The sequence below is a fragment of the Egretta garzetta genome, unplaced genomic scaffold (assembly GCF_000687185.1).
Source record: "Egretta garzetta isolate BGI_Z169 unplaced genomic scaffold, ASM68718v1 scaffold840, whole genome shotgun sequence".
Taxonomy (NCBI): Eukaryota; Metazoa; Chordata; class Aves; order Pelecaniformes; family Ardeidae; genus Egretta; species Egretta garzetta.
In genome coordinates, this window is record NW_009258262.1 from 339259 (window position 1) to 355709 (window position 16451).

Consider the following 16451-nt stretch of genomic DNA (forward strand, 5'->3'; position numbering starts at 1 on the left):
TGGTTAATGGCATAAATGGCAACTATATACAACATTTGCATCAAAGGAATTTAACTTGACACTTGACTTTCTCACATTCTGCTATGTTAAATGAACAATTCATCCTCAGTATTTCCCTTTGTAATCAAAGCAATTTTGAGCACTGTGTTATTCTTACCAGTTTTGTATATCATATATTCCAAAAGTGAACATTTCTTCCCTACTCCATGGCCATCAGCACTCAGCAGTTCAAACACAGAACATTAATGCAACAGAAAGTAAAGCATGCAAGGAGCACTGATATAATGCCAACACACTTTCATCAGCCCACACCGAAGCACAAACTGCCACTCTGAAATGACCTAGTGGCACCCTCTGTCTATTAATTTTGTACATTGTATAATACCAGTGAAGAGATTGGCTTTCCAGTATCCCTTCTAGACTATTTAGGATTGAAGTTTACAGGGAATGGCCTGACTGTTCTTCCTCAGCTGTTATATTAAACATCTAATATGTTTAACATTTAAAGAAAACGTGAAATGTCAGGTTTCCCTCAAAGACACAAAGAAAGGTGAAAATTAAAACACAAATTAAATTCTATAGCACGCAGGCTAATCAGATGTTGACCCTAATATTCAGGATGTTTGCCATATGAAAAAATTAATACCTATTTTCTTCAGTATAAAAATAAATCCATACCAGCTTCTCTGGACAATCCAGTTCAAAGAAAAAAAAAAATCACCTTTCACGTAATAAATCTACTTCAAAGAGAAGACACCTACTACCTTCAAAGTACAGAACACAAACTCATTCACATATTTCAAATACATTTCCTCCATATTTGTTAAGGAACCTAAATGCAAAAGATCTTCTTTTCTCCTTTATGGACTAGGAATTTGTAGCTTCCAGCAATGATTTTGTTTCCATGCTCCTTTCAGATATGAAAACTTATCCTATGCCACATCAATAATATAATTACACCTCAATGTTTCTCTTGTTATGAAGAATTGAAGCATTGCATTGCCTTTTACCAGCTTCCTTGCTAGGACAGAATACAGAGGGATATGTTTCTAGCTACAGTAATTACCTTAATTTTGTAGGAACATAAGATTGCCGTGTAATCGGCTATTACTAATGCAATTACTATGAAGAAATGGCTCACAAAAAGATGTGTCAGGGGTGCTTCTACATCAGCACAGATTGAAGTAATTTAATAATGAGTCACATTTGGTCTCTGAAGTGGGTAATACTGTAATGGCAAATATCCACAGTATAATGAAGGTTTATGAGAGCATTATTTTGGGGTATGGTTATAGGATAGCTACTGGGTTTTGCAAATTCACTGTGTACCTCTTCTTTTCTCAAACATATTAACAGTATTTCTATAATTTATGGCATAGTAGAGGCCCCTGCTGGTATCAGGGCCCCATTCTGTTCAGTACCTGCTCAGGGTCTGATATTCCTTATTCTTCCTAAAGGCTTGACTCAGAGCTTGCTGAAGTAAATGGAGATTTTGTCTGACATAGCTTAGTTATTTACTATGATTGTAAAAAAGAACTATAATGAATGAGCAACATAAAGTATGTCACAGCAGGTTGCCACACAGCAAGTCGTATACAGTTGCCCATGTGCTCTATTAATTGATTACAAGTAGCTCTACAGAATGAGCTGACTTACCATTGCTTTGTCCCAGAAGCAGAAATACAGACATGCCCAAGGTACCAAGCATACATAGAACTGACACTACAAAAGATAAAGTAATTCTTTTTTTCTTTTTTTATACTTGCAACTGAAAAATGTAAACAAAAATCACCTTAACACAGGAATTAAATGATGACACTAGAGTTTTATCATCCAATAAGAAATGACTGCTACCACTATCAGTGCAGTGAAGTACAACACGATGAATGTAACAATTTCATATCTGTACAAAATTCATCACTTTCAGTAGTACTCATTAATTGTTAAGGCACGCACACAGAAGGCCAGACCTGGCCAGGGTTAACCCAACAGGGTGTGAGAAACTGCCAGAATACTGCAGACAATGGAAGGGGAAAAATCAGCTGGCCAAACTTAACCTGGGGCTAAATCAATAGGACAGTAATAGGAGACATTTCTAGATATAAAATACTAAAAAGGGAGTATCTGGAACTCCCTATGGGTGAAGACTGAAAAGATAGCAAAAAGGCATGGGACTTACTGGGATCACTGACAAAGGCTGAAACTACCAAGCAAGGATGCACCCCCGCACACTCCCCAAACAAAAAACCAAAACCACAATCCAAACCCTAATAAAACTGGGAACAATGGTAAAAGTGTAAAATGGGGACAAGCTGTTTACTTGAAAGGGAGAAAAAAGGGTACCTGCTTTATAGGTCTCTGCCTTATCAACAGAACCTGGAGCAGCACAATGAATCGCTTTTTCTGACCATGCTCTCAGGACCTCAAAACATCAACAGACTCTGTGTTGTGGTTTAACCCCAGCTGGCAACTCAGCACCACGCAGCCGCTCGCTCACTCCCCCCACAATGGGACGGGGGAGAGAATCAGAGGAGTAAAAGTGAGAAAACTCGTGGGTTGAGACAAAGACAGTTTAATAGGTAAAGCAAAAAGCCACGCACGCAAGCAAAGCAAAGCAAGGAATTCAATCACCACTTCCCATGGGCAGGCAGGTGCTCAGCCATCCCCAGGACAGCAGGGCTCCATCACGCATAACAGTGACTTGGGAAGACAAACGCCGTCACTCCAAATGTCCCCCCCTTCCTTCTTCTTCCCCCAGCTTATATACTGAGCATGATGTCATATGCTATGGAATAGCCCTTGGGTCAGTTTGGGTCAGCTGTCCTGGCTGTGCCCCCTCCCAGCTTCTTCTGCACCTGGCAGAGCTGAGAGCTGAGAAGTCCTTGGCCAGTCTAAGCACTACCCAGCAACAACCAAACCATCAGTGTGTTATCAACATTCTTCTAGTACTAAATCCAAAACACAGCACCATACCAGCTACTAGGAAGAAAATTAACTCTGTCCCAGCCGAAACCAGGACACTCTGCAACCTCTTCCTCCCCTCCTAGGGATTTGGCTGCCTGTGCTGAAGGCCAGCTCTGATGTGGCACAGCTGTAGCCTTGGATCAGACTTGCGTGAGAAAAGAGCTGTGAGAAGCCTTGTTGGGGACCTCCCCCCTTCACTCAGGAGCTGCACGTAAGCTCAGGCCTTGCTCCTTCCTGAGCTAGTTCATAGATATATCTGTGCTTGGTTATATACCCCGCTGATCCTCACACGCTGATTTGAATTCCTGGTTTTACGTCTTATTTACCTCATCACTATATGGGCTCGTCTGGCAACAAGTAGACTGTCGTCTGATCTTATTACAATTACCAGAGCTCTTCTTGCTCGGGTATCATGCACTTCATTGGTGTACAGTTTAGGCACACAGGGTTAGATCTTCACACACAGTCCCTTGTTGATGATAAGCAACATCTGTGCCCAGTTTAGAAGGGACCACAGAACATCTACTTCACATTCCCCAAGCACTTCCCAGCACTTTCTTGTATACTTCACACATGAATCAAGAGATTCAAAACAATACTGTGCTACAGAAAGAATCAGAAACTAAGAGCATCCACATCAAGCAAATCATTGAATTGGCAGAACATTAAAAACCACAGATGATCCTCATTGAAGATCCTAAAAAATATTCTCTATCTCATGTTGTTGAAAATTCTTTCATGATCCCAAAGTAAAGTTTGATCAATTCAAGCCTGTGCATTTAAACAGGGGAATTTAGTATCTCTAGGAAGGTGAACACACACTGCCTGCATTTTGCCTCAGCATCTGCTAGTGTTCAGTATTTAGGGGTTCTAAGAATGATGTATCAAGAAGAAGAAATATTTTTCTGGGTGCCATAGGTGTCTAGCAAAAGCCCTGAGGTATGAGATTCATGCAAGGGAAATATGGTATAATCAGCTTGAATATGCCAATATATAGACACCCAAATCCTTGTGCTAGAGACGTAATTTATTGTCTGCAGGAAATCTGTTTTAATTATGCAATTTTTGAAGTTCTGTTTTTAAATAGTTCAGGTTCCTGGCTCACACTATCCTATCTGGAAGACCATTTCAGAACTTTGCTCTTCAAATGGTTAGGAAAACTTACTTTCCATTCCAAATTTAAGTGATGTGTATCCTTTATCACTAACAGCTTCTATCCCCTGAACTTATTTATGAGGAATCATATCTCCTCACGGCCTTTATTTGCCTAGAATAAATCAAACTCCTTTGCTCTCTCCACCTAAAGACAGATATTCCATTCTCTCATTCATCCCAGGAGCCTGAGAACTGCATCTGTTCAAAATTAAATTTATGTTTCTTGAGCACAGATGACCAGAACTGTACACAGTATTCCAAATCAAGACTTAGCAGCATTTTATAAAATAATACAAACATTTTCCTCTCACTACTAAAATATATCTTTTCTAATATTCCCTAGAACAGTATTAAGCTTTTCCATAGCTGTATGAAATGAATGAATACTGGTAGCTTAGAGTCACCTTTTGATTCATCATATAATTCACATCTTTCTTTTCTCCTCCCTTTGCCTCAAACTGATGCAAAGCAAATACAGAATTAGAAGCTATTTCTTACACCCTGCTACTTTGCTCTAGCTGACATTCTTTCCGAGGTGTGTCTCTCATACCTCCATTTGTTTTCATGTTCCTCTGCATTCTGCTCTCTATTAAAATTGGGGCTCTTTTGACATTTACCCTTTTCTTCTTCTGTCCATATATGTCAGCTTCTCAAATGGACCAAATAGTCTAAAAGGAAAAGGCGTCTCCCATCAGAATGTGTTACAATTTTTTTAATCTATAGATTGAAAGGGAAACATTTAATCCCTAAGATCCTTAAGAACAGTTGACTAAATTTGATGACACCTGCCCTAATCAAACATGGACGAACACCAAACCTAATAGGGAGGGCATCAGATAGCAACTTTCAATTTTTGTGTAAAGATCTTATGGAGTAGATTGGATTGTGGTTCGCTTCTCTCATCCAGTATATCTATCTATGAGACATTCAGTTCCCCACATAATTTTTATTCTGTACCAATCCACACCTCTAAATAAGATCTCACATACCACATTACAACATCCTTCAGCTGAACTGCATGATTACGAGCCAAGAGAGACCTCTTAGAAGTGTTTGAACTTCTGAATTTCAGAGACCTTTCTGAAATAATTTTAATGTGCTAACCCCTGGTCTCTGCACTGAAGATCTTGACAACAGTTTACCAAACCTTTAGAGTACTGTCCGACATACCTGTAGGTAAAAAATTAAATAGAAAAAAGACATTTGGTGAGAACATGTGCTTTAAGTAACTTTGCAATTGTACCCATCAAAATAATCTCTATCCTTACCTATTTTTAAAAGATGAATATTTCTTTTTATTTTCAGGTGAGACTGACACATTGCCAGTTTCAAAAAGGCCTTGGTATTTTATCTGCAAGGTTAAAATGTCAGTAGTTCGTGGAGTCATGAATCTATGTGCTTGCTTGTTTTTCAGTTCCTGCTTGTTTCCTCAGAAGCATGAATATCATTATATATTATGATGTATCGTAATGTCATATTGAGAAATTGAACAAATTATAAAATATTGTAAAAAGAAAAGAAGATCCATTCCCAAGAACAGCACAATAGCTACTATAAAGAGAGCTATCCATGCTTCATCTCCTACCTATCCTTTTCCTTTTTATTTATTTACTTGCTGGGGTCAGGGTTTATTTTGCTAGATGAAGCAGCAGTGACTGAAGACTCTTCTTGTTCATGTAAAGCCATCTGAAGAAGTTCCATTCATTAGTATCTAATTTCCAAGATCCTTGTATGAAACAGAAAGGCAAAGCTATTTCCCACCTAATATAGTACCCACATGTTTCTGTTCTATTCAGTTGAAGTTCTCAAACTTTTCTGTATAGCTGTCAACACCTTGACCTACTCAGGACTGAATTTCTGGCGCCCTTTTTCCCCAAGACAGTTTTCACCTTTGTTATGAAACCAAACCTTTCTCTAGTACAAAAGGGCTACACTTAGTTAAGAAAACTAATACATATTTCCTACCTGACTGTTTCAGGAAGAAATTTGTGTCTATGTCAATGTTGTTCTCAAATAATTTCACCACTGACCGCAAAAAGCATTACTTGTAAGGGCACAAAGCTAGTTTTAGGTTTCTTTATTGAATATATAACCCTCTTTGACAGAGTTTTTCAGTTTGCTCATTACAGGAATTGCTTCTGCTAAGCTTGTCTATTACATTAGATATTACCAACTATGGCTTTGTATTTATTTTTTGTTTTCAGAATATGATTACAATCCCAGTCACCACAGAGTCTGGGAGTGTTTTTATAGACTGAGTTTATACCATCTGTAATATAAAAAAATTTTAAATCAAACCCGTTTTGCCTCTCTATAATGAAAAAGATAGTTAATTTCAGCTTTTTTACATCTAGTACTTGGGGGTTTTGTTGCTTCAGTGTAACCTCTTACACACTCTTGTGCCTTTCATCTTTTATTACCAAATTGGTACTAATTTCATTTATGCCCATCTAATTTATACAGTCAAAATTTACGCAGAAAATCCAGAAACCTTCCCTCAAGGCTTCTTAGCTGGCACCCTGGGTAAAAGTCTCAGCATTACATATATCATGTTTATCAGAGACAAGAGCCCAGGGATGTTGCTCAAAGCTGTAGCTCGTGTCTTCTTCATTTATTTCCCGTACTATAGTGTTTGTATCTCTACCCTATGCTCCCACCCTTTACTTTTGGCAGTAGAATTTTCTTAACTTTCCCACTCTAACTCCATTTTAATTCTCTGTACTATTCATTTTAAAATTCCCCTGTGTTCTTTTCCTCTTTCTTTATTATTTTCCAATCTCTTGACTAGTCAAAATCTTACTATTTTTCTTTCTAATAATTTTTTCCTCATCATTTGAGCTCATCTCTCTTTTGGGCTTAATAACTTGCCATTTCATATTATAGCATTGTCTCCTGCTGTGTGTATTCAAATTAAGAGGCATCTGAAGATGAGACTATCACACTAAATTCAGTTTTTCAAGGATTCTAACAGTTCCCTTTACAATGTATTTATATTTTTCTACTCCACCCAATACTTTTTAATTTTATTTTGTATTTCTATTCCTAATTGTTATTTTTAATTCATACTTATATCACTATTCCTAATCCTGGTTTCTTGTTTACTAGTGTTAATCCTACTAAACTTCACCTCCACTGGGAATTTTAATGAATTGATTTCTGAGATTTGATTTCAAAGCATGATTTAGCAATACAGGCTGGTTTCTTCTTTTCTTCATGCTTTTCTTATTTATGGAGTGTCTATTGACTCTACAGCCCTTGTGTGCTCTTCTGATTTATGACCTCACAGTAATTCTATCTGGGGACAAATACTTTTTAAGATGATGCCTTTAGGTAGGTATTAATTCCAAAACCATGAGAAATCATCTGAGGAATTGAAGGGCCCAGGAGGGGGTGAAACATACAGGTGGTGCCATATCACTTATGGAGCACTTTGAGAATCCATTTTCTCCTGTGACCTTCAGTGATCGCCAGCAGTAGTTGTGAAAAACAAATATAAAATGCAATCCATTCACATATCACCTACCACTAAAAAAAGCTCTCCTTCATATTAAGCAAAATTTTAAAATAGCATGCAGTCTTACCTGCTGTCCTGGCAAGAATTTTTCTTGAATCAACATGACATGGAGAATATCTTTATTCTTTTCAGAATAAATGTCAAAAATATCTAAGCATATATTATTAACTTAGCATAAAATGTCTAAAAACAAAGAGCATTAATTTTTATATAATCTGTCAATTCATTTAGATGACAATTTTTATTTTTTTTCTTTTCCAGAAACGTGGCAGCAAATAGGTTACTCCTGTAAGACAAAACAAAATCTACTATTATCCCAATAGTGAGAATGACAAGAGGAAGAAATGTGACACAGAAAATGTCCACATAAGAAAAAATGAATAATTAAGCAAAAGATATTCCAAGCTTTAAGCGAAATTGGATTTCAAATGTAGGATTCAGCAAATTTCAATTCTAAATGCTGGGTATACAAAAGATTTTCCCATCACAAACTCTTGTACAATAGGAGTATTCTTTATGAGGCTCATCTAACAAATCTAATATTGAACAAAGTCTGGTGTGTTGGGTTTTTTTTCCCAACAGTAAATACCAAACCTACTGACAACATTGCTCTGTTTCCCAAAAACAGTACATCTGCAGACAGTAGAAATAACCTGCCAAAATAGAGAAGACCTAAAGGTAAACTTAGTAGATTTGCTTATTACCACTGGAAATGGTTTCACAATTGGTTTACAATTCATAAAATAATCAAACTAAAATAGCAAATTCTTACTCAGTTTTCACTGCATCTCTACTCACATAAACATCCAATAAAGTAACTTTAAGTTAAACTTACTTTTAATAAGAGTCTAGGTAAAGACTGAAGAATCGGCTCAGAAATCCCTAACTACAGAGAAAATCTGTTTTAGTAGAAAATATAACAAGCTTTCTACAGTATTAATTTACTCAGAAAAATGGTGGATGTGGTGCTGGTTTCACTTACACCAGCATAATTCAGAAAGAATTCAGCTGAAGTCAATGAAATTATTCCTATGAAAGCTCAAAGTAAAATCACTAAGTAGCAAAATTGTAGATACTGTGGCAACATATCAATATTAATACTTATTGGCTTTATAATACATTGAATGTTATTCAACCTTCAGTCCTTTAGTTTTTAATTATACACGTAGGATCTGGGATAAACATGTCCCAAATTCCTCCATAATCATCCGCTCAGCTAGACAGACAGAGTAACCTCTTTTTTCTGCCTCTTCAGCGTGCACCAGGAGACAAGCACATACTGCTTTCACTTCTTCCCAAGACATACATACAGCTGGTTGCCTGACAGGGGAAAAGAAACTAGGATGAAATATCTCCACTTCCAATACACAAAATAATTTAAAAGACAAACTGCAAAACTCAGTTGAGTTGGAACGCACAGAACTGCATCGGAGTAGCTGCACTGTTACTGTGTTATCCTTGTAAGAATGTCACTGTTCTACACTGAATAGCTTCTCCTTCTAACAGATTTCTTCTGGCTTCTAACAGATTTCTTCTGAGTTCCTTCTAATTTATCACGTGGAAGACTCTGTTCACACTACATAATTAATCTATGCAAATGCTGCCCAACAGGTGCAGATAGAGAAAGGTTTAATAACAAGCATCTTCCTCCATCTGCATGCAGTAGTCAGATTCTCATGTACAAGAAAACATGTTAAAAAGGCTTAGTCAGTCTAGGAGGTACTAAATGTAAATTCAGTCTACTGCTGTTAAAGGAAACAGCACCAAGCCCCTCAAGGTTTCTCTGAATGGCACCTTAGCAGAATAAACTCTTGAAACTACCCATCGTTAGCATCATAACTCATTCTACTATATTAATAACATAACTCATCCTACTGTGTGATTCAAGCAAAGGCACAACTTTTCACCATCTACTCCATCAATACACTACCAACAGCAGAAATTATTAAAATATTTTTAAAATAGATCATCAGAAAGTATTTTAAAAATGGAATTAAGATAAGAGTTTCAAGGTAATGGCTGATGCAAAGAAGCAAAGAAAATGATGTATGCAAACTGAAAATTTTAGTGCCTGGAGTAAAGCTAAAATCAATTAAGAGGTGGTTTAATTAATTTTTAAATTACTATAAAGCAACCAAAAATAGAGATTAAGCTACAACTATGCTAGAAAGCATAACAACATCAGGACAGTATGGCCTTCTTAGAATATTTTACAATCCAAATTGCCAACGCAAATAAAATTGACAGGAGGTGGACCAAAGGAAGAAGAGATGGGAAAGAAGCAGTGATATAAACATGCTTATTAATTGAACACCACAAAGATATTAATAACACAATTTTCTTAGTACTTCTTTGGTCAAGGTTTTGTTAAAAATCAAGGCTTGAACAGAGAAAAATTTAAGAACAGAAACTGAAAGAAAAAGCATAAAGAAGCTAAGGGGAAAAAGATGTTGAGATAAAGAAATATGTGATCAATACATAAATAACTGCTGTTTTGTAAGCAGAACTAATACATATATCCCTGAACTCTGTATACTATATTCTTGAAGGATAGTTATAACCTCTCCTTTAGACATTTTATTTATAAAAACAAGATGACAAATGCTAGGTAAATAATTATTTGTATATAAGCCATCTGTCATTTTATTCACTATTTCTTAAACAATTATGATAATGGTTACATGAAAAAATTAATGAAGTCAGACCAATGGATTATGCATTGCTATTTCCAAAAATTCACCTGTCTTTCTTCAATTCTGGTAACGTTTTGAATGTTGATGTTAAAACCGAGCTATTTCCTTCATTATTTCCGATGTCCATGTAGTTTAGCACATTCAACTGGTTTTTTTCATCTGAACATTTGTCATAATTTTTGCAACCAATGCATTTGCAAATAGAGGAACACATAATTTTAGCCTGGCAAACACAGAATACTTAGAATAAAAATTGTATAAATCTTAAATTAAACATACATTTGAGCAACCATTAGAGCTATACCACGAGGGACTTATTCTAGATGTGCTGGTCTTGGACACTCCCAGAGTGAGACCATTAGTATCAATACAGTAAGGAAGCAAGACAGGTTTTTTTCCCATGGATTCTCTGTGGAGATTGATGTTCTGTGGAACAGAACTTGTTCATTGACAAATCACTCCTTCTCTCAATTTGTGGATAACTTTGCAAGATAACAAAATACCATGGATGCAAAGAAACTACCAGGATTAGCAGAAAATCTTTCCTCATTTCTTCCGGAGCAAGGTATTGGCTGAGAGCTCCTGATACCAAAAATTTTAGCTGATCAACTTCAGCCAGATTCAGTTCTTTAAAGACATGACAAGAAAGAGACCGTGCCTCCTATGTTCAAAAAGTTTTATGATGAAAAATGCAAAGAAGTGATTATTTTTAGCAACCACTAGTTAGAGAATATAGCCAATGTTAAGGTAGTAACTGATGAGAGGAAAGTTTACCTGACTCACCTCAAAGCACTCACAATAATTCTTGAGGCATCCTGAGCGCTTGCAGTTACATCCTTTGTTATGGTGAGGTTTAATTTCTCCTAGTTTCCTTTTCCCAATCTTTGGTAAGAAAGCTTCTGGGTTTCTATCAAGACAGGCCTAAGCAAAAAATTGCTAGATTATGAGAAATTCAAAGAAATGTTTTTAAACACCTGAATGACTGTGATCTAATATTTAACAAAGCAGCTCTTAATTTCCACTCTAGTGGTATGAAGCCCATGGATAAATGAGTCTTCCATGGCATGTGAGAACAGGAATTCAAAGATTCCAGAACACTAAGCTGACTTAGCTTTACCACAGGAAGCAACTTCCATTGTTTTTACGGAATAACCTAAATCACCCATCTACTATTCTCTTGGGGATGGTTTTCTTTCACTGCTGATACTACTTTCACCAGAAATAAGAAGTTCTCAGTGAAGAAAGAACACTTGCATACATAGTAACATACATCTCAGAAGTTTTAAACACATCTTGTTTTATTAATGGCCTAATGCAAAGACCATTCACTGAAATCAGCATTGGATTGGAACAGCAGGTTTCAGTTAGGTCGCAAGACCTCACAATGCCATGGACTACTAAAAGGCAGGTTTAAACAAGTTATATGCCCTTTATGTACAATATTTATGGATGGCACAGGTATGCCATCAGTGACATATAAGACCAGTGTATGTGTTTCATCAGTGACAAGCAAGATCTATTATGCTTTACAAGATGCCACCTACAGCAGTGAAAGGAGTGCTTAGACAACAACAACCCCATCAGCTGAACTACAGATGAGCATCTGATTTGAAAACTAGTTGTTGTACATTGACAGCAAAAACTGATGTGGCTTTGACTGGTTGGATGTGGCAAAGCTCTAACTCTAATTAGATCAATGTCTTGTACAATCCCAAAATGATGCCAACAATACAGAAAGAGTTCTGGAGAGTTGCATACGAGAAGCACAAAGCCATTAATATATCCTTAAAGCATCAGCAGTAGAATAAGACTTTTCATTATCACTTTAAAACTTAGAAAACATAACATACATATTAGATTAAATTATTGCCCAGATTGTGCAGTTTGATATACACACAAAAAATAGCCCACATAATATTCTTTATTCCACTAATAAAATCAGTCCTCAAATGTAGAAGCAACCTGCTTCTCAACAGTGCAGGATTCAGTGTCACTGCCAGGAGAGCCAACTTTGCATTGCTGCATGGGTCAACCAGGAAGACTAACACAGACAACTGCAGAGGAACTGTCAATGAGAATAATAATTTGGACAGTAATAATCTGTTTTCCTTTAATTACTATCTGACTTCGGGATACAGTAGATTTTCCTTCAAGTGAAAAAAAATTCTGAAATTAAATTGGGGTTGAATACTTCCTTCCAAGAATAAAAATTATCATTCAGTTAACACATCACTAGTTTTATTCTAAAGTATCAGAAGTTTTATAAAAGGAGGGGAAGAAATCCCTAAGTTTCTTTATGTAAGAATAATACAGAGGCAACACTTAGCTTTATTTAGGTTAAAAATAGCATATTTCAAATACTGTAACTAAATGAAAAAACAATTCTGCTATATTTTTCATACATTAAGCTGATACCAATGTGCACTGTACTTTTTTTCTTTTGTTTTTTTTACCTTAATGGCTTTAAATCGCTCAGTTTCATGAAGTTGATTGTTGTAACAATTATTGCAGTTGCAGTTGTTGCAAAAATCACCATTGGCAAAGCAATCACAATATCTATGATTAACATGGAAAATAACATAAGAAATTAAAAGATTAACTGGTTTAAGTGTAAATTTTAGAATTTAAATTCTACTTCTAGGCAGAACCTTCAGTTTCTACTCATGAAAAACGTTCCTTTCTCTATAATTTAATCATATTCAAACCTAGACAAGGAGCTTCTCTCTCTTCCAATTTTATATTTTGTAAAACACACCCAGTCCATCAATGAATCAAACTTGAATTATTGTGTATACATCTCTTGCATATTATTTATGTATGAAAGTAGCAGCAAGACAGAGAAATATATATTTTAGTATACAGCATTTACATTCTACAAAGGATTTTCCAGGTATGCTCTGAACAATTCTTCTAGCTTCTCTTTTTTATTTTTCATGCTTTGGATTATATGCAATCACCTTCATCTCTGTACCAAATTCTGAGCTTGCGTGACCCCAGTTTACATCCACTGTGGATCTTTCTAACTCAGTATCAGATGAGTAATTTTTGAAACATATGTACTGTTCATTTTAAAGAATACATTTCTTGTATGTTTGTCCTTTCATCTATACACTGTCATTAGCATTTATTAAATGTTGATAAACTATTACTTACAATTTAAGACACTGAGATTTTGTGCAGTTACATGGTTTCTTAGACTTTGTAACACCTAGACCAAAAGGTAAGCTACACAGGTTGAAAAAGGGGAAAAAATTAGCAAAAAAAATACAAATACAACTACAATGAAATCTAATTATTCTATAGTTTTGAAACAATAAATACTGATTTTATTTTTTTACACCAATACTGGTGCTATTTAATAAGTGTGGCCTCACAGAGTGTATGAAAAAAAAGAGAATAAACAACCTGTAATCTCCCTCTATCCACCAGCTGTCATTACTTGGGGCAGCTCTGCCCTTAGTCATACAACCTGGTAATGGTTGTGCAGCTGGAAAGCTCTCTCACCTTTCACACTGGGGTTGCATCTGCCTCTTATTTAAAAATGATCTGCAATTAAATATTATTAAAATAATTCCATTAGTGTTAGAAATACAGGCTAAATACATGTTAATTAGATTTGGAAACATATCAATTAACTTAGAAAATTAAATGTTTTTCAGGCAAATGGACAGCACAACTGCACTGATCCTAAGAAAACCTGAAATCACGCTACATAGTCTTGACCGTCAGCAACTGGCATCATGATTACCAAGGTATATATGCAAAGCATTCTTACAGAACTGCATTCTTGTTACAAGAGAGAAGCAACTTTGCAACATGAAAATGTCTAGGAGTTTAAAATTCAGTTTAAAATTCAAAAGTCATCATGGATATAAGGAGTTTCATGTGTCTTACCCATCTGAGGTCATTTTTACTGGCCCGTGCAGATTTGATTCTAGATGCAATGTGGCAGTGCTAGCTACTGGTTCTAAGGGTCCATTTTCAAACTGTTCAAGATAAAACACATATTTTGTTTATGTTAACCTTTTAAAAAATACTCTTGTAAGTTAACAGAGAAGTAGTAACACAAAGAAAATGATTCAGGGATAATTCGATTGCTAAGGTTACTGACAAAAACTCATAGAAGTAGAGTCATAAAAACAGCTTGCATCTCCTCTTGGAAGCCATTCAGTATAAAAGGAATCCCCTTTCTCCCAGTGCAAATAACCAAAACGAGCTTTCAGTGCTGCAGTGTTGGCACACTATTTTCAATTTACTGATAATTCTAGGTTCAGTTACTTTTAATTCCAGTAGTCAGTTGAAATTGGCTAGTGACTTGATCATTTACATTATGTTGAGCTACAATATGACATCTAATTAGTTCAAGACTAAGCAAAATTTAAAAAAAGAATCAGCTCACAGGCCAAAAAAACACACTGCAGATCTGTTGTCTCTTCGGACATATGATTAATAAGGGCCTGGTTACAGAGAGAGACAAGGAAAGAACAATTAGGATTACACTGATATTACCGGTAATGGAGGGGCAGTGAATAATTGTAAATCACTGTTATTTTAATAGATGATTAATCTAGCTGACCATAAAAAAGAGGAAAATTAATATATTTAAGGCAAGAGAAGAAATCTAGGAAATTACTATTTGGGGATAAAGACAGAAAAGAATTAAAAGCCTGTCTACATTACTGCTCCAGAATGTTTAGGCACCAATTTCCAGATATACCGCCTGTGCTTTCCTCAGTCCCAGAATAGTCTTTAAATAGTTCTCAAAAATAACATTATCTATATAATACCAAATTCAAGGTTCCAAAACTGGAATAAATTTATTTTTTTTATGGAAAACAGTTCGTTTTTTCTTTTTAATTCTGGTATTACTTCTAGAAAATGTTGAAAGCAGAAACCTTTATATACAGAAAGTATACTGAGTGCAAAACTAATCTGTCCAAACTAGCTAAACTGTCTTTAGAAAATGCATACGATTTTTACTTCCCAACATAGACTTAACAATCAGTCTTAAGAAAAGGAAAAAGAGCCTATCTTGTATTTAACAAGTTTAAAGGATAAAGCTTCCATACCTCTTGTTCATTCAGAACCAGTTCACCTGGAACAGGCAAAAACTGCCCCAGTACAGCTGTTACAGGGTCGTCCACATCTGAAAAGATGACATTTACCTGAAGGCAGGAGAACTACTCACAGTGTATAAAGTTTCATTTATGCAAAAATATTTTTTGAATTAAGTATACAGGCAAATTGGTATCTTCAACTTCTTTTGTTAAGTAAAAAAAATTACCTGAGGCTCTGTCCTCTGTTAGCACTTTCTCCTACAATTTAGTTTTGAATCCAAACTTACACTACAATGAATAGTGTCAATGAAGGACCTAGAAGTTTTCTCTCCAGAAATGTTTTTCTCATTGCAGAAAAACAAGAATAAAAACCTGAGCACACAAAAATACCCATGACAGAAGAATGCACCACCAATTTGTGAGCTAGGAATTTGAGCATAGGATGTTTTTACTCTATGACATCAAGTACATTTAAATGCAAATGTCATTGACTTAAAATATTTTGATAAAACAAGAAAAATATCGGAAACAATTAAATATATTTATAATGAGTTCTTATTTTACAAATTTCCAGAATTCTGAGACAGCATCTGGAACAGAGGCCTTTAGCTTATGAAAAAAAATTACTAAAAACTCATGGAGAAAACCATAGCTGTAAGAGTAAGTCTTTGTGTAAGTCCTGGTGAAGAACTGCACGTAAGTACATGAGCATTCTAGACTATGCAGAAAAAGGCAAACATCAGTCATAGTAAGATTACAAGATGAATCTTATACCTGTACATCTAAAGAAATAATAATAATAAAAAAAGAAGCCAAAGGACAGCTTAATTCAAAAGTTGAAGAGATCAGTCCCTAAAAACTTTCAGATATAATTTCTGGACTTAATTCTTTCACTTGCTGTGAAGATGAGTAAAACAGAAGACAGCTCAAGCAAATAAAAACTAAAAAACATATGCCAGTGCACTCTTCCTTGGCTTTTTCTTCCTAACATTACAGCAACTGAATGAGCATTTGAATTTTGTAAAGGAACATGACCTTTAACTTGAATGTCCCTGGTTTACTCTTCCG

At 35.6% G+C, this 16451-nt stretch overlaps 1 protein-coding gene across 1 annotated transcript in view; it reads right to left on the reverse strand.

Annotated features, from left to right (window-relative positions):
* Positions 1-8180: 8180 nt before the first annotated feature.
* Positions 8181-16451, reverse strand: part of CPT1A (carnitine palmitoyltransferase 1A) — a 78804-nt gene continuing 70533 nt past the window's right edge. The window contains exons 19-22 of the mRNA XM_035898876.1: positions 14221-14312; positions 12780-12882; positions 11110-11247; positions 8181-8953 (exon numbers count right to left, since the gene is read on the reverse strand). Of these exons, the coding sequence (XP_035754769.1) occupies positions 8885-8953; positions 11110-11247; positions 12780-12882; positions 14221-14312 (402 nt within the window). The 3' untranslated portion in view covers positions 8181-8884. The remainder of the gene's footprint in view (positions 8954-11109; positions 11248-12779; positions 12883-14220; positions 14313-16451) is intronic.